At 36.4% G+C, this 18,601-nt stretch overlaps 1 protein-coding gene across 1 annotated transcript in view; it reads left to right on the top strand.

The window, feature by feature from the left end:
• IL1RAPL1 (interleukin 1 receptor accessory protein like 1) overlaps window positions 1-18,601 on the top strand; it is a 1,400,814-nt gene that overhangs the window by 857,212 nt on the left and 525,001 nt on the right. The window contains exon 5 of the mRNA XM_051827650.3: window positions 5,691-5,844. Within this exon, the coding sequence (XP_051683610.1) occupies window positions 5,691-5,844 (154 nt within the window). The remainder of the gene's footprint in view (window positions 1-5,690; window positions 5,845-18,601) is intronic.

The following is an 18,601-nucleotide window of genomic DNA, read 5'->3' on the forward strand; positions in this document are numbered from 1 at the left end:
TTAATTTTTACTGAATGCATCATTAAATTTTTTCAAAAATTGAAGTTCAACTAATTTTCTGATTTCTATTAAAGTAAAACATTTGTCTTTTTATATTAACATCAGCAACAATAATTTCATAATCATCAAATGTGAAGTATTTGCTTCCAAAATGATGTCAATGTATATGTTGATATATATAGATATATCATGTATGTCATGTATACATACATAGATATATATGTAGATATAAATGCACTCTAATATCTAATAAATCAGCATTTATCTGAAATAGAAATGCTAATTTTAGAAGTTAATGAAATAACTTTTTCTAAAATTCTCTTTTCAAATTGGCTAAAACTTCCAGGACTATTTTGAATAACAGTGGTGAGAGTGGACATCCTTGCCTGATTCCGGATCTTAGGGGAAATGCTTACAGCTTTTCCCTATCCAATAGGATGCTGACTATGGATTTGTCATAAATTGCCTTGATTGTGTTTGGGAATGTTCTTTCCATACCCAATTTGCTTAAGGATTTTTTTCATGAAAGGATGTTGTACTTTATCAAATGCTTTCTCTGCATCTATTGAGATAACAATATGAAGAACTTCAGCTTGTTAATATGAGGTATCACATTTATTGATCTGAGAATGTTGAACCATCTCTGCATACCTGGGATAAATCCCACTTGGTCCAGGTGAATGATCATTCTAATCTGTTGTTGGATTCGATAAACTAATATTTTATTGAGGATTGTTGCTTCTGTGTTCATCAGGTATATTGAACTACAGTTCTATTTCTCTGTTGTATCATTTTCTGGTTTACTAATTAGAGTGATGCAAGTTTCATAGAAAGAGTTTGAGAAGAATCTTCCCTTTCAATTTTTTGGAATAGCTTGTAAAGAATTGGATTTAGTTCTATTTTAAATGTCTGATAGAATTCAGCAGTGAATCCATCTGTTCCTGGACTTTTCAAATGGGAGAGTCTTTGTTACTGATTCAGTCTCCATATTGGTTATTGGTCTGTTTAGGTTTTCTGTGTCTTCATGATTAAATTTTGGTTAGATTGCATATATCCAGGAATCTATGCATTTCTTGTAGGTATCCCAATTTGTTATCATACAGCTCTTTGTAGTAATTCCTGATGATTCTTTTTAATTCTCTAGTATTTGTTGTAAAATTTCCTTTTTCATCTCTGATTTTATTAATTTGAGTCTTCTCCCTTTATATTTTTGGGCCAATGATGTTTCAATTTTGTTTGTTTGTTTTTTAAACAGCTGTTCATTTCCCTGATGTTCTATATTGGGTGTTTTTTGTTTCAGTTTTGCTTATTTCTTCTCTAATTTTAATTGTTTTGTCCTTCTACTACTTTGAGGTCTGGTTTGTGATTGTTTCTAGGTCTTTGAGATGCATTAATAGCTCATTCATTTGGGACCTTTCAATTTTCTTCATGTAGGCACCAATTGCTATAAACTTCCCTGTAAACACTGTTTTGCTATATCCCATAAGTTTTGATATGATGTATTGTCATCTTTATTCATTTCCAGAAATTTTTTAATTTTTCTTTTTATTTCTTCTATCACACATTGTTCATACAGGAGCATGTTATTCATTCTCCATGTGTTTACATGTTTCGTAGACATTCTCGACTTCATTCCATTGTGGTAGAGAAGATGCATGGTATGAATTCAATTTTTTGAATTTGCTGTGACTTGCTTTATGACCTAGCATATGGTCTATCCTAGAGAAAGTTCCATGCACTGATAAGAATATGTATTCTGCAACAGTGGAGTGAACAGTTCTGTAGATATCCATTAGGTCCATTTGGTCCATAATGTCTGTTAGCTCTATTGTTTCTTTGTTGGTTTTCTGTCTTGTTGGTGTCTGTTGATGAAAGAGGGGTGTTGAGTCCCCATTCATATTGTATTGGAGTCTATGTCTCCCTTTAGATCCATTAACATTTCTTTTAAATAGCCAGGCTCCTTGTAATTGGGTGTATATACATTTATTATAGTCATATCTTCCTATGAAATTGATTCTTTAATCATTACATAGTGCCCTGCCCTTCTTTGTCTCTCTTAACAGTTTTTGTTTTAAAATCAATTTTGTCTGATATTAGGATCACTACATTTGCCCTTTTTTGCTTTCCACTAGCATGGAATATCTTTCTTCATCCTTTCACTTTCAGTCTACATGTATCTTTGTTGGCAAGATGTGTTTCTTTTAAGCAGCAAAAATATTTTTTTTTTAAATCCATTCAGCCAGTCTGTTTCTTTTAACTGGAGAGTTTAGGCCATTTACGTTCAAGGTGACTATTGATAAGTAATGACTTGGCCCTGCCATTTTTCCATAAATATCCCCATTGTTTACTTTGGATTTCCTTTGTACTTTTCCTGGGAGTTTTTCTGCCTTCACATTCTTTCATAATGATGACTATCTTTCTGTGTTTCTGTGTATAGCAAATCCTTAAGCATCTTTTGTGTCGCTCCCCCTCTTCATGGAGGAACGACACTAAGCCCTGCCTAGGCTTCATATCCGAGTCACGGCACCATTATGTCGCTCCCCCTCTTCGTGGAGGAGCAACACAGGACCCTGCGCTGTTCTTTCGTCTGCTCGGCCCTCCCTGGGTTTGCTGCTGGTTCTTCCCGGGTTGGCTACTATCCCTTCCACCTCCGTGGAAGGGCAGTTCCCCCTGGCCACATTCCCCACTTCCGCAGGGGAGCGGCACACCGCCGGCCGGCTTTCTCGGGGGCTGCACGGGTTCCCTTAGATGTTCCCCATAGATGTTCCCGGTGCATGCCGTCTCTCTCCTCCTTTATAGTCCTCCTCCGCCAATCCCAACTCGGCTGCCCACACGCCGAGTACGCTGCTCTCCTCCAATCAGGAGCAAGTCCTACAGTTTATTAGTTGAACTGGAGGCAGCTGTGCGGAAGCTGTTTACTTCTCTCCCAGCGCCATATTGTGGGAGAGCAGATGCATAGAATAAGTCCTAATTCCAGTAACTCAGTCCAGTCCGGATTGCTCCCCACATTTTGTAAGGCTGAAGGAGTAGTGACAAATTCTTTAGATTTCTGTTTGTTATGGAATCTTTATTTCACCTTCATTCATAAATGAGAGCTTTGCAGGATACAGTATTCGGAGTTGACAGTTTTGTTTTGTTTCACTTAAGACTAATCTCTCCATTTGCTGCTAGCCTTAGAGTTTCTGATGAGAAGTCAGACATGAATCTAATTGGAGATCCTCTGAAGGTGATCTGGTATTTCTCTTGTGCACATTTTATTTAGTTTTTAATAGAAAACTTCTATTTAATAAAAATAAATTTCAAAAGTACAACTTTTGGATTATAGCAGTTCTTCCTCCCATAACCACCCTCCCACCTACAAACCATCCCATCTCCTACTCCCTCTCCCATCCCATTCTTCATTAAGATTCATTTTTAATTAACTTTATATACAGAAGATCAACTCTATACTGAGTAAAGATTTCAACAGTTTTCATGCACATTTTAGAATCTTATATTTATGTTTTACTGTTGAAAGTTTGACTAGAGTGTATCATGGTGAATATCTTTTCTGGTCATGTCTATTATGAGTTCAGTGTGTTTACTGTACTTGGATGTCCCTTTCTTTATGCAAATTGGGGAAATTTTCTGTAATTATTTCACTAAATAAGCCTTCTAGTCCATTCTCTCTTTCCACATCTTCAGGAACTCTTAAGAGCTGTCATTTGATAGTATCCCTTAAATCTCCAATACTGTTTTTAATTAATTTTTAAAATTATTTCTTCTTCTTCTTCTTCTTTCCTCTTTCTTTTCCTCTTTCTTCTTTCTTTTCTTCTTTCTTCTTTTTTTTGGTCCTATTGAATTATTTCCAAAGATGTTTCTCATAGCTCTGATATTTTTTCTTCTGCCTCAACAAGTCTATTGTTAAGGCTTTCCACCATATTTTTATTTGATTTACTGGATTCTTCATTTCTAACATTTCAGATTTGTTTCTCTCTAAAATCTCAATTTCATGGTAAAAATTTTCATCATGTCATGTATGAATTTCTTTAGTGCATGGATTTGCTTCTGATTGCTTTTGAGTAATCCTGTGATTAATCTTTTGAATTCCATTTCTGACATTTTATCAATTTCTTTATCTTCACATTCTAGTACTGAAATGTTGTGTTCCTTGGCTGAGGGAATGGGGTCATAATATCTTCCTTTTTATTTCTTGAATTTAAGCATTTATTTTTAAGCATTTGTGGAGATACTTTTTGATTTTTTTCCTCTAATGGATTTGGTGTTTGAATTATGCCTCTGTGGCTCAGTGGAATGTCTGCACTTTCAGTGAATATCCAGAGGTTTGTGTTATATGTGTCCAGGGAGCTCTGGTCAGTGCTCCAGGGTGGGGCAAGTATCAAGGGTGACACCCAAGTTAGATGTGGTAGATCTCCTCTTGTTAACAGAATGGGGGGAATGGTCACCTCTGTTGGTGTGATCACCCTCTCACTTTCTCTCCTCCAAGGTAATCAGTGCCAGAATTTAGTACCCTGTGGGTTCAACACTCATCCACAACATCGTGTGAACCACCCAAAAGATCTGCACAGTCCTCACTCCAAGCACAGATCCTGGTGCAATGACCCATCCCAGGCAACCAGGGAGCTCTGAGCATGTAAATCCACATGCAGTGATTGCCAAGAGACCCAGATACACCCTATACCCTCTTATGCTGCCACAAAGTCCCCACAGTATCAGCACACAAGGCTCCCACAGCTGCTGGGTTCATTGGATCTGCTCCACCCCACCACCCAGTCTGGTCCACAGAAAGGCAATTGTTCCCTGAGCAGCTGTCTGTGGGTGCTCTGCCTAAGCAGCCTGAGTCCCCAAGTGTGAGGTATATTCAGAGGCTGGGGGTACCTTCCAGTCTTACATGGGTGCCCAGCTCCCTGTCAGTCCTTCCAGCCAGGCTCAAAATCGGTGGGGACTGCAGATTTTTCCCTCTGTTAGAATCTCAGGATCACACATGTACATAAGAGCCACTGGCCAAATGTTGCCCTCTCCCTGCTGCTGCTGTGAGTACTGCTGAGAAGATGGTGCCCTGTCTCGGCCAGTTGCTGTATGAACACACAAGGGCTTCCACAGCTGCCACTTTAGCCCAAAATGGAGCCTGCCCTCAGCTGGGTTCTGGGTGCCATGGTGAGGAGGATGGGTTGAGAAAAACGTGATCCTTTTACTTCTACTGGTTCCATGGGTACCTTCTAGCCCCTAGTACTCTAGGCCAGATTCATGCCATGCTCTCCTTCTAGCTATATCACCAAGGGTTGCTGCATTCTGGTCTTACCTCTGTCTCCAAGCTGATGCCCTCTCTGGCTTTCAGCTGCAGGAGTCATGTTTTGTGTCCTTGTTTGTGCTGCACATCTGCACCTTCCACACAGGTCCACAGCATTCCTCTTCCTTCCATAGAATTTCCACTGTGGTTTTCTCTCTAATTCAGTCCGAGAGTGCACTTCCTATAATTTTTTTTTTTTTTTTTTTTTTTTTAGCATTTTATCCCTAGCCTAGTGCAGCGCATTGTTCCCTATTCAGCCATCTTGGAATCCCCAAAGAATCAATTTCAAACTCTTTAGTTTCTTTAAAACTTGAGAAGCTTTGGATTTAGTTATTTAAAGTACTTTTCTCTATTTTTCAGTTACTATGTGCATTACCAAAATTTTATGTTCTTTATTTAGGAATGTAGGACAAAAACATGGAGGCCGAGTATTGTATTCAAAAGAGATACCCTGCTTATACGAGAAGTCAGAGAAGATGATATTGGAAATTATACCTGTGAATTAAAGTATGGAGGCTTTGTTGTGAGAAGAACTACTGAATTGACTGTTACAGGTAATCACAATCTTCAGTATTTCATTTGCAAGAAATGCAATTACCATTTTAAGTTAGTTTTGTGCTGCATATTGATTTTTAAAATCTGTGCAATGAAAGAAGTACTTAACCAAATGCTAAGTGGTTTCCTATAGGTGAAATTTATTCATCATTGCTTTTAAACTATCTTGTGCTGAAATTTATTTGAAAGGTTAAAGAGGAGAATTATAATTAGGGAATTATAGAAATGTAAGCCTTTCAAAGTACCTGAAATAATGAGTTTGCAGTTTCAGGAAATTATGCTTATATTTTGTGATGATATCAATTTTGGAAACATTTTACAGATTGGTGAAATAGAATATATGAAATCTACTCTGTCTTCTTATCCTGCTCCAAATTTGAAAAATCACTTTTCCTTTTTATTCATCTATCACTTATGAGTCTGATATATGTGTTATCATCAACTTGAAAATAGCATAATTTTAGGTACAGTCATAGAATAATTATGAGAGATGTGATGCATGGAATCATTCTCAGATCTGGTTGCTAAGGGGAAAGGATATGAGAGCAGGATTCAGAACACAGCCTACGATCATGAAGCTACAACTCAGTAGTCATGTGACATTGATTGAATCACCACAGCCTTCAGAATATTAATTTCTTCATAGAGAAAATGGTAATGATTAAATGTACCTTGTGAATTTCATACGGTTTTTGTGAAGATAGAATGAGGTAAGGCAATATGTATGAAAGCGGACTGCAAAGTGCAGAATTATATCCGAAAGTATATCATTTTTTTCATGTAGAAAATTGTATTCATATGTTTTATAACTTTAAAATGTACTTATCTAAAGTAGTTTGTGATAAAAGGGGGAGGGTAAATGAGAGCAACACTAGGATATTAAAGATATGACTCTCATATTATTGAAAGAGATTCTTGGTGGTGACTATTTTTATATGATTGTGTATTTGTGAAACATAGAAAAACTATAAAAAGGACATTAATAATTTTAAATTAAAATACTTTAATTCCTTCATTTATGCATTTAAAATAGCTTCTAGTGTATAAAAATTGTTTTGTGGTAGTGACTTACATATTATAATAATCAAATTCTTCTAAACCTTGAAATTATATACTTTTACTTAAAAACTATGTTTCTTTTCATGGAATTCATCAGATGAGTAATAATGATACTGACAGAAGTATGTGTGTCATTTAAACAAATAAGATGCTCTTTAGCAATGCTTTTGACAAATGCACCACAAAGCAGCTGACACTTGTAATATATGATAGACTTGAACAGTAAATGAGTATTCAGTCTTTTACTTAGATTATGTCCTTATGGTAAACATTTTAATAGCTTGATTTTCAGTTTTGCTATGTATAATAGATCTCAGTATAGACAACTCAAATCAATACTTGATCACTTTACCTCCCTGTATTTTTAATGGACCAGTAGAAAATTGTCTATATAATAGTAAAATGTTTTTCTCTCTCTCTTTTTTTTGCTTTCAATCTATACTGAAGTAGCTTTTGTAAGTATTAGGTATTGAGGCAAAGGAATTAAAAATATAAAACAAAAAGATATTTTCAGAATAGAACTAGTATGTACCCCTAGTCTTCATTCCTCAGAGTGTAGAATACTTGGCAAGCACAACCTTCTCCCTTCTATAAATACTATGATTCTAAACTGCTACTCAGTAGGAGATGATTAGAACTCAGTCTCATGCAAACTGGACCCTGGGACCCAAATGGTAACACAACTTATCTAAGGTTATTTTGTAGACCCAAGAATACAAGTGGAACTCTTTTCCCCTGAATGCTTTCCAAGGATACTATACTTTCCTAAGCCTTGTGGAACATATTTCCTTTCCTTCATGTGAAAATGAAAAATATTTAAGTTTTGATTACTAAGAAGAAGTTAAAGTTTAAATGAAACTTTTTAATCACCTGATTATCATGAATGCTTCCATTTTAAGTAGCGTTATCTATGACATTGATTTGGAAAAACAAATTACAAAGCAAAACTTGATTAAATGAGATTTCAGAAAGTTCATAGAAAATATATACTATGACAAACTATGCATCAAACACTTTTGCATGAAAATAAACATAATGTGTTTCCATATTCCGTGAATTTTTGAAGTTCCCATGTATAAAATTATGGGTAATGGAGAACTGCATTCCTAGAGTTAAAAATTTATATTAAAATGCATTTTAAGAGCTAACAGCATATATGTTAAGAAGATGTATTATGTGTAACCTTGCTTTAAATGATGTGCTTCTTTAGCACATTTACTTTGTAGCCAAATTGAAGAACAATTCCTTGAAACTAAATTATATCCCTCAGTAAAGCAACAAAAGTATGCATTTCCTGGAGGAGGAGGATGAATCACTGTTCTGTAGCTTGGCTTTCTGCACATCATTATCATATTGTTCTTAATGTAAACATTATGCAAAACATGTTATTTAGTTATAGCGGAGCTGCCTTGGCTTATAATAAATATATATGTTGACATTCATTAAGATATTTCTTTATTAAAAGGAGATAATCCCATATGTGAACAAGAATTTTCTCACTGAACTTATAGTACAGGTACCTTAGTGAGTATATTCGTAGTTTCTCCTTCCTATCACTTACAATGCTGTTGTCATTCATTTCACTTATCCATATGCTATAATCATTCAATAATATATTTTCACTGTTACTTTTAATCAGAGTTATCATTTAGATCAACTTAGAATAGGATAAATAAAAGATTTTATTTTACCATCATTTGCTCCTTTTCTTGTACTCTTCTTTATGTAGATCCATGTTTCTAATCCTATACATTTCCTTCCTTCCTGAAAAATCCTCCTTTACCATTTCTTACAGTGATAGTCTAGTGGTAATAAATTCCCTCTTTTTCTAAGATATAGAATGCCTTTCTCTTTCTCTTTGAAGGATAATTTTGCTGGATATAGAATTCTAGACTGTGTGTGCAGGTGTGTGTGTGTGTGTGTGTGTTTTACTATTTTCAATATCCTACTCTATTTTTTTTATTGCTTGTATGATTTTTTGGTATGAAGTTCACATCAATTCTAATCCTTCTTCCTCTATAGATACATTTGCCCTATATTCTTTCCATAGTTTATCTTTATTTGTTTTTCCTGTAGTTTGAGTATGGTAATCTAGATGTTAGCGTTTGGGGTATTTTATCCTGCTTGTCTTTTTCTGAGGTTCCTGTTTTGGAGTCTGTTATCAGTTTTGGAAATTCTGTGGTCATTATTATTTCAAGTATTTACTCTGGGCCATTCTTTCTTCTACGTCTGGTATTCCAATTATACATATATTTATGCCTTGTGAAATTATTCCTCAGTTCTTGAGTATATTATTGTGCTTTTATCAACTTTGTCACTGCATTTGGTTGGTAAACTTTATACTGACCTATTTTTATGAACACTGATACTTTCTTTTACTGGGTCAGTTTAATGATGGGTCGATCAAAGGCATTCTTCACTTCTGTGGCAGTTTTCAATTTCTAGCATTGCTTTTTGATTCATTTTAGAATTTCAGTCTCTCTGCTTACATTACTCATCTGTTTTTTCATGTTATCTACTTTCCTCCACAGGAAATTAAACCTGTTAAAAACTGGTATTCTAAATTCCCTGTCTAATTATTCCAACATCTGTGTCATATCTGGAGTCTGAAGCTCAGTGGCTTCTGTTCTAAGTAAGCAATCTGAGCTATAACTGTGGATATTATTACTCTCCAAGTTTGGGAGTGGTTGTTTGCCTTGAATCCTTAATTCTCAAGAAAAGTTTTTAATATTCACATTTTTTGGCTTTTTCTTACTGTAACTTCAGAATGATAATTTCCAAGGTATTTACAAAAGAAAATGAAACTAATAGGGGCAGTATGATTTTTAATTTTGGGTACTCGAATTCAAGAATTTAGGATAATGTCTGACCTAAATAGTCACTCAACAGATGTACATTCTTCAGTTATTTAATTAAATATCATTAACACACTCCAGTTTAAATCAATTACATTTAAATTTTTTACAATTGTCAGAATAATACTCTTGACATTTGAAAAATAGAGAATGAACTCCTTCTTCCAGATCTCAAGTTCCACTTTTATTAATATTACTATTAGTACTAAATCTTTTTATTTCCTACATTATATTGATGATTTGTATTCAACTTTAAATCAAATAGGTTCATCTTCCTTGCTTTAAGTCAAATACCTACCTGTTATTGGACGGTTTGATAAAATTATAAGGCTGAATTTTCACATTAAGATGTTTCATATTCAGACAGTTGTTGTGGTACTGTTGGTCAAGGCGCTGCTTAGGATGGCCCCATCCCTTATCAGAATCTCTTTGAGTCCCTACTAGTCTATCGTGTTCTTGTTTCCTGCTAATTGGCATGGGAAGGCAGTAGATGACAGCCCAAATGCTCAGCTCCCCGATATCCATTTGGAAGACTTAGGTGGAATTCCTGGCTCCCAGTGTCAGCCTGTCCCAGCCCTGGTTGTTCTGGTCATCTGGGGGAGTGAACCAGTGAATGAAAGATCCTCTCTCTACGTGTATGTATGTGTGTGTGTCTCTCTACCTCTTTTTCTGTCTACCTTTTAAATAAATAAACAAATGTTTTTCAAAAGATGCTTCATATTACTTTTTAACATGCCATCCCAGTCTATCCAGATATGTTTTGTTCTTTGTATTCCACCAGATTAGCTTCTCTTTCCTAATAAAAAAAAAAAAAAACCACTAGATTTTTGGCCAGCGCTGCGGCTCACTTGGTTAATCCTCCTCCTGCGGCGCCGGCACTCCAGGTTCTAGTCCCGGTCGGGGCACCGGATTCTGTCCCGGTTGCCCCTCTTCCAGGCCAGCTCTCTGCTATGGCCCGGGAAGGCAGTGGAGGATGGCCCAAGTGCTTGGGCCCTGCACCCACATGGGAGACCAGGAGAAGCACCTGGCTCCTGGCTTCGGATCAGCATGGTGCACTGGCCGCAGCGCGCCGGCTGCAGCGGCCATTGAGGGGTGAACCAACAGAAAAGGAAGACCTTTCTCTCTGTCTCTCTCTCTCTCACTGTCCACTCTGCCTGTCAAAAAAAAAAAAAAAACCTAGATTTTTATTGGAAATATCTGTGTTTTGATTAAAATAATTGTTTAAAATGTTATATATAAAAGGTCTTATATAAAGCAATGGAGAGGCCAACACTGCTGCATAATCTGTTGAGTCTGTGATGCAAGCATCCCATATGGGTACCAGTTAGAGTCCTGACTGCTCCAATTCTGATGCTAATGTACCTGGGAAAGCAGTGGAAGATAGTCCAAATGTTTGACCGCGATCTCCCATGTGGGAGACCCCAATGAAGCTCCTAATTCCTGCCTTCAGCCTGGCACAGCCCCAGCCATTGCGGCCATATGGGGATTTAAGAAGTGGATGGAAGATCTCTCTCTGTCTCTCCTCTTTCTTTAAATCTGTTTTTTGAATAAAAAATAAATGTTAAAAAAATAAAGCAGTGGAACACACTATTACATACTTCTGTTTTTTCCTGGAATGCGTCATTCACAGGTACAGTTTTTTTCCCTGCTAAGAAATCCAGAATCCATCTCATGTGTCTTCACTTGTTACTTTTAATTTGGTAGTGAAATATAATAAACAAATTATATAAAATATAAACACACAGGTAGCATGTTTTCCAAAGAACTCACCAAGGTGAAGGAACAGGGAAATGTATGCACCAAAGAAGCCCCATGTGTGTCCATCTAATTATAAATCCTTTCTCCCTACTAGATTCTGCACCACCAGCTGGTGCATATGTGAGATTTACGGTATTTTTTCTCAGGTTTTAAAAACATATTTATTTATTTGTTTTTAAAACAGAATGACACAAAGGGAGAGAGAGGGATCTCACACTACTTCACTCCCCAGAATGCCACAACAACTAGAGCTGGGTCAAGCTGAAGCCAGGAGTCTTTAATTCCATTCGGGTCTTCTACATGGTGGCCAGGGGCCAAACTAGTTGGGCCAACATCTGCTGCCTGCCCAGGTGAATTAGCACAGAGCTGGATCAGAAGTGAAGTAGCTGGAGCTAGAATTGGTGCTCCAGTAGACTTAACCCAAGCATTACAACAAGAACCCCATATTTCTTTTTACAGTGCATTAGATAATAGTGCATGCCTAAACAATATAGCTAAATCTTGCCTGTTCTTCAAACTTATAAATTTGTATTCATATGTTATATATTCTATTGTCTGGCTTCTTTGACCTCAAATAGGTGTTTTATATGTTTGTTATTCATTTTTACTTGAGAGATGCAGTGACAGAGAGAGGGAGAGGAAGGGAGGGAGGGAGGAAGGGAGAGAGATCTTCCATCCCATGATTCACTCCCCAAATCCCTGCTACAGCCCAGGCAAGGCCAAGCTGAAGCCGGGAGCCAGGAAACCCTTCTAGGTCTCCCACATGGATGGCAGAGACTCAAGTACTCAAAATGTGATCTGATATTAACTTCTGTTTGGGGTTTGCAGCAACTTCTTGTACTTTAATATTACTAGTTAAGGATGTGAAAATATTCAACTTCGTACTGATGTAAGTTGGCATGTCTTTGGGTTCTGTGCACCAAACTCTGACAACTATGCTATAGCTTAAACCCTAGCCCTGTGCCCGATTATTTGCTGGAATATGAGTATGGAGAAATCCTGTCCAGACGTGATCAGTAAGAGACCTAGCGGGACTGGCATTGCCGCACAGCAGCTTAAAGCATCGTTCGCAACGTCAGCCGCTGGTATCAGAGTGACTGTTCACGTTCCAGCTATTCCACTTCCAATCTAACTTCTGCTGATGTGCACAGCAAGGCAACAGATGACGGCCTAGGTAACTGTCCTCCCTCCCCCGCCCCCGCCCCATGGGAAATCAGGATGCAATTCCTGGCTCCTAGCTTGGGCCATGGCTTGCAGGCATTTGAAGAGTGACTAGCTGGTAGAAGATTCTCTCTCTCTCTCTCTCTCTCTCTCTCCCCTCTCTTTCTAATAAATAAATCTTTATTCCAAAATAAATGAATTCTCCTTGGTTCTTCTGAAAATAGAAATTATGTAGGCCAGAAAAAAAAAAAAACCAGACATTAGTACTGGTAAATAGTTGTATTTACTTGTTTGTTCTAAGAAAAAGAAATCTGCATTAAATAGCTTTTTTCAGAAGTATAGATGAAATTACATATTTGTTTTGTCTGTTTAGTTCTTATTTCTCCTTATGGCCTGACCATACTTTTCAAAAGAAAGCTTCAAAACAAAGTAACCAGGTTTCCATCATAAAGTTTGAAAATTAGTCAGATCAGTTGAAAAGGCTTTTAATTTCCAGGGCTGGATCGAAGAGTGAAGTAATGACAACAGAATAGATTATGAAATTGGTACATCCGAAAAAAAATTTCCCAACTAAATGTGAGAGTCAGCAAGAAAAGTGAGGAAGTGAAGAAAGAAAATCTGACTGCAAAAAAAGCAAGCAGTAGGAACGAGGCGATTGCTACAAAGATGTGATAATTTTAGTATCGTTTTTGTACTTGGTATAACATTTTTAACAGAGTTAATGTAGCAGTATATTTAAACTGCCTTCCAATCAACCATAGGCTGAATTTATGCTCTCAGATGGTACATCTTCATCCTCTTTTTATGGATGAGGAAGCTGAGGCAAAGAAAGGGTAAGTGGCCTTATCAAGGTCACACAGCATCATAATGACAAATTTAGGAATAAAATGTAATTCCTTGAACTTCAGTCTGTGATTTACTCCCCTGAATAATTAATAGTGACGCATTGTAGTTTTCATATTAGCTCTGCTGATTGCTATGAAAGATTTATCTTTTAAGTTCAACTGAAACACATTTTACTGAGACCTTTAATTCTTCTGCCACTGATGTAATTAAATGATGTATTTGCGGTCTGGCCCAAGAGTAGAGTGATAGCTTCTATTTTTTCTCTTTCTTTTTTTTAATGATATATTTTATCTCCCCTTTAAAAAAAACTACTCTTGTTGAATTGCTTCTTGGATTCAAATGTACTTTACTGAGTGTAGCAAAGCAAGAATCGATGAAATTGATAATAGGGGCGTATCTTTCCAGATTTCATTCTGTGTTTGCTAAACGCACCTGGATCAATGCCCACAGCAACCATCTTGTATATTATTTTTGGTAAAATGAAGTGTATTAATTGTATCTTATAAGTAAAAATCCATCATATAGTACAGCTGAAAAAAATTCTTTAATTCAAACTTTTGAGTTAAGACAGTAATTAATACTCATCAGTACAATGCAACTCAGTTTAATAAATTTGGTCAGGTATTTGTGATTCAGTCCCTAGAGCAAAAATTCTCCCTTATGAGTAATTTCTAATGAAACAACTGACACTAATTATCTTAATTTATTTTTTAATCTCTTAGTATATTGAGTGGGATGTCCAAAAATATCCGCATCAAGTAAACATGTAATATCAGGGTATGGTAACTTTCAGTAAAAAGCATAATGTTTTTATGCTTAAGCAGAAAAATAAATACATTTTAGAACATACTGATAGCAAGGTTGTGATGTGCCATTTCTGGCCATGGAGAAAATAAGATATGTACTGGGAGGAATTCCATTAATAGAAGCAATAATAAATATTAATGAGAATAGATAACATCTACTGCACATTTACTATGTGCTTGAATCTGTTTTAAGTTGATATTAGTAATAAATTATTAAATTTGTATAACTTCAATATATTTACCCCTAAGAAGATTCCCAATGCTTGGTAAGAGTGTTGGTATTTTCATTCCCAATAGCCAAGAGATTGGATTTTAATGGTCACTTGGAATAAAACTAGAATTGGGACCTTAAAAGGTGAACAGTTGTATTTAAAGATCCAAGATAAATAAAACGAATATTCTAGAATGGATACTATGAAAGTGAACTGGGAAAACTATGGCCACTGTCATGGGAGGAAGATGAACCAGTTTTCCTGCTTTGGCCTGAGCCCCTCAGTTTTTTTTAAAGGCTCCTATTAATCCATAGCCCTATGTGATTGGGTGTTTGGATTTCTATTGCTTATACGGACTAAGAGCTCTTAAGTAAAAAATAACATAAAGATGAAAGGAGGTTGGTAATATCGCTGAGCAGTATAAAGCAAAATTTCTAGAGGAACACAACTTCACCACATACTGCACAAGATTTCTACACATTAATCCACACTGAAGACTGCAGGATGAAAAAGGATGTGATTAGCCCTGGGAAAGTGTCTGAGGAAAAAAAAATACAAAACAGGCTAGGAATTCTGTTTTATAAAACTTAGAGATTCTTTTGATATGGGCCCTAAGCATTAACAGTGTGCCAGATAGATGAGAGGCAAAATGCTTTGTTACTTGGAGTTCCAAACAAAAGGCTGCCAGGCAGGGATATACGAAAAGCTGTACCCAGGACAGAGTAACTGGAGCTTTAGAGACCAGCTTGTATGTGACAAGTGGACTAAGGTTAATTAGGTTTCATGGACTCCCTGTAAATTGTCTGATTTGAATAATTGTGTGGGCTCAAGGGCACTGAGCTCTAGCTGCCTAACCAAGGGCAATATGTGTGCTGGTGCATGGGGGTCTGCAGTATGAGAGCCTGATACGGGAAGTGGTGAGGGTACTGACTTTACTGGACTGCTCAGTAAGAAAAGCTAGGGGCTGAGTTAAGACAGCATTTAAAAACTAAGTCATTGTGCACCCTAGGAGGCAGCAGGTAATGGCTCCAGTACTTTCTTCCCTGCTACCCACATAGGACTTCTGGGTTGAGTTTCAGACTCCTGGCTGCCAGTTGTGGGGATTTGGGAAGTGAACCAGAAGCTGAAAGATCACTCTCTGTCTATCTCTCTGCCTTTAAAGTGGAAATAAATCAATTTTTTAAAAACTTGGCTAAAACATAAATAGATAGTGACAGGAAGTAGGTAAGTGATTGCTTGAGGCTAAGAGGAAAGATAGGCAAGGGGAAGAGTGAAATGAAAAATGACTGCTGATGAAAGTGATGAAAATGTCCAGCTATTGATAGTGGTGATGTTTGTACAATTCTGTGGATACACTAAGAACAGTTGGATCATACACTTATTGAGTAAATCTTATACAATACATTATTATCTCAATAAATAAGAAAGAGTAGATTAAGACAACATTTTAAAAAACTGTATCACTTCCCTAAGAATGCTAGCTATCATAAATATAGGCTATAAATTAACTATACCTAAAGTAACAAGTGACATTTGGAAAATCTAAAATAATGCTATTTTTGATACTTACACAAATGCATAAATATTAAGAAGAATACTTGCTCAGCAAGACTTCCTACTCTAGACCTGATATTTTTTGGAACTGATTGTCTGGCCACCTTTTGGATGTTCTATTGTTGCCTGACAGATCATCAGCAAGAGCTAGCCTTTAATTTCTTGCAGCTTTTCTTTGACAGCATTAGATTTCAAGTTACTGAGGAGGTACTCATTATACTAACCCGACCAGTGCACTCCCATGAATTGCTTGCTTCTGACAAATGGCACAATCGGGCTTTTTCCTAATGTAGGTGTTAGAGCTCTTTTACTTCCAAGCTTGCTGACCACTAGTTAACCTCATTCCAATATCATTGTTAGAAAAAAACACTACTTTCTTTTGAACTGCTAAATATATGAGAAGCACTGTGAATAATGATATATAGGCATTATCTGTATTTGTCAAGGAGAAAAATCTAAAGTGCACTGTGGGTGTGTATTTATAATTTGAAATACAAATCATCATTGTTGCTTCTAATGAGCTTTCATTCTTTATTTTACACCCTCCCACTTCTGACTCTCTCATGTTCATTCCAGGAAGCTCAGTTGTGAGAATGGAACAGCAATCCATAAACATTCTTTGATAGAATGATTTATATAATTAGAGAAATGATCAAGATATCTAGAACCATGTTGTTCAGAGTGGTAGCTTCTAGCAACATGTGCCTATTGACCACTTATAATTTGCCTAGATTGTATTGGGATGTGTTTGCTGTTAAGTATGATATACACACTAGATTTCAAAGCCTTATTATGATGGAAATAGTGCAAAATACCTTTTTAGTAGTTTTTTTAGTGTTAATTACATATTGAAATGTTACTATCATTAAATAAAATATATCACAACATTGATTGCACCTCTTCTAACTTTCTTAAAATGTGACTATAGAAAATTTTAAATTTCATATGTCAGGGCTGGTGCTGTGGGGCAGTGGGTTAAAGCCCTGGTCTGTGGTGTGGGCATCCCATAGGGGTGCTGGTTCAAGTCCTGGCTGCTCCACTACTGATCCAGCTCTCTGCTATGGCCTGGGAAAACATTGGAAGATGGCCCAAGTGCTTGGGCCCCTGTGCCCCCATGGAAGACCTGGAAGAAGCTGGCTCCTGGCTTCGGATCAGCTCAGCTCTGGCCGTTGCAGCCATTTGGGAAGTGAACCAGCAAATGGAAGACCTCTGTCTTTCAAATAAATAAAATAAATCTTTAAAAAATGTTCATATGTGGCTTGTTTTGCATTTCTATTTGGCGATGCTCCTCTAGATAGTGCAATGTGATCTCAGTTTTGAGACAAGGGAAAGATGGGACAAAGTGTCTGAAGTATCGTTCCATTGGTAGATCTGCTATGCCTGGACTGAAATATCTTGACCACATCACCTGGCTTACCTCAGTATTATCTTGGTATTGGAACTATTAATACTTGCAGTGCTATGGTGAGAGGTAAATCAGTTCAGCTGTGTGAGAGAGGTTATAAAGGAATGTGAGAGAGGCTATGAATGGAAGTGGTTACTGCCCTGATTTAGTCTGATCTGTGAATGTTTACCTTGTTTTACTTCACTTAATATAAAAGGAATATTTATACTCTTAATATAGCCTTTCAAAATATACAAATTATCATCAATACAAATCACTGATTAATACTGATGGATCACTAAGTAATGATTTACATGTGTAGAGAAATCTCAAAATATCTTATTTGTATGCAATGTATTAAGTAAAAGTCCAATGGCTGTAAGTGGGGTAATTATTGAATATATACATTTATTCGTTTGGTCTGACTATATATAAATGCATACATATACATACATCATGTATATTCACATGTGTGTATATGTTAATGTGTATCTTATTGATTCATATCACTTCTTTTCTTCCAATAATCAGAGGGTGAATTTTCCTGTTGTTCTTTGGCACTTGTTGTATTTGCTACTTTACAAACCTGTTTTTTTTTTTGTGATTAATATTGCAAAGATCCATTTCCATATGATTGCACTTATAGGAGGTAGCCAACATATGTAAAGTTCATAGAGACAAAAGTAGAATAGACCATTGTCAGGGGATGAGAGGGTGAGGTACAGCGGAATAGGAAGTTACTGTTTAATGAGCACAGGGCTTCAGTTTAGGATGAAAAAAATATTCTGAAAGTGTTGTTTGCACAACCTTGTGGATGTACTTAATACCACTGAATTGTACAATTAAAGCTGGTTAAAATGGTAAATGTTATGTACATTTTACCACATAAAAAGCCCATTTGAAAATAAATGACTATTTGTAACAATTCAGGGCATATTTTTTCAAATTATCATATCAAAGATTTTTTAAAAGGGCGGAGTTCCCCTGATTCATGTTGATTCTCCAGATTGACAGGCATTGATTTTTTTTTTTCATAAAACTTACGAAGCTCAAGCCATTATGTTGGCACTTCATATGAACTGCTTTTAGTTTTGGCATCAGCAAAATTGACTGAGAACTCA

The sequence above is a fragment of the Oryctolagus cuniculus genome, chromosome X (genome assembly GCF_051225735.1).
Source record: "Oryctolagus cuniculus isolate XC-2025 breed Fujian yellow rabbit chromosome X, ASM5122573v1, whole genome shotgun sequence".
In the NCBI taxonomy this organism is placed as follows: Eukaryota; Metazoa; Chordata; class Mammalia; order Lagomorpha; family Leporidae; genus Oryctolagus; species Oryctolagus cuniculus.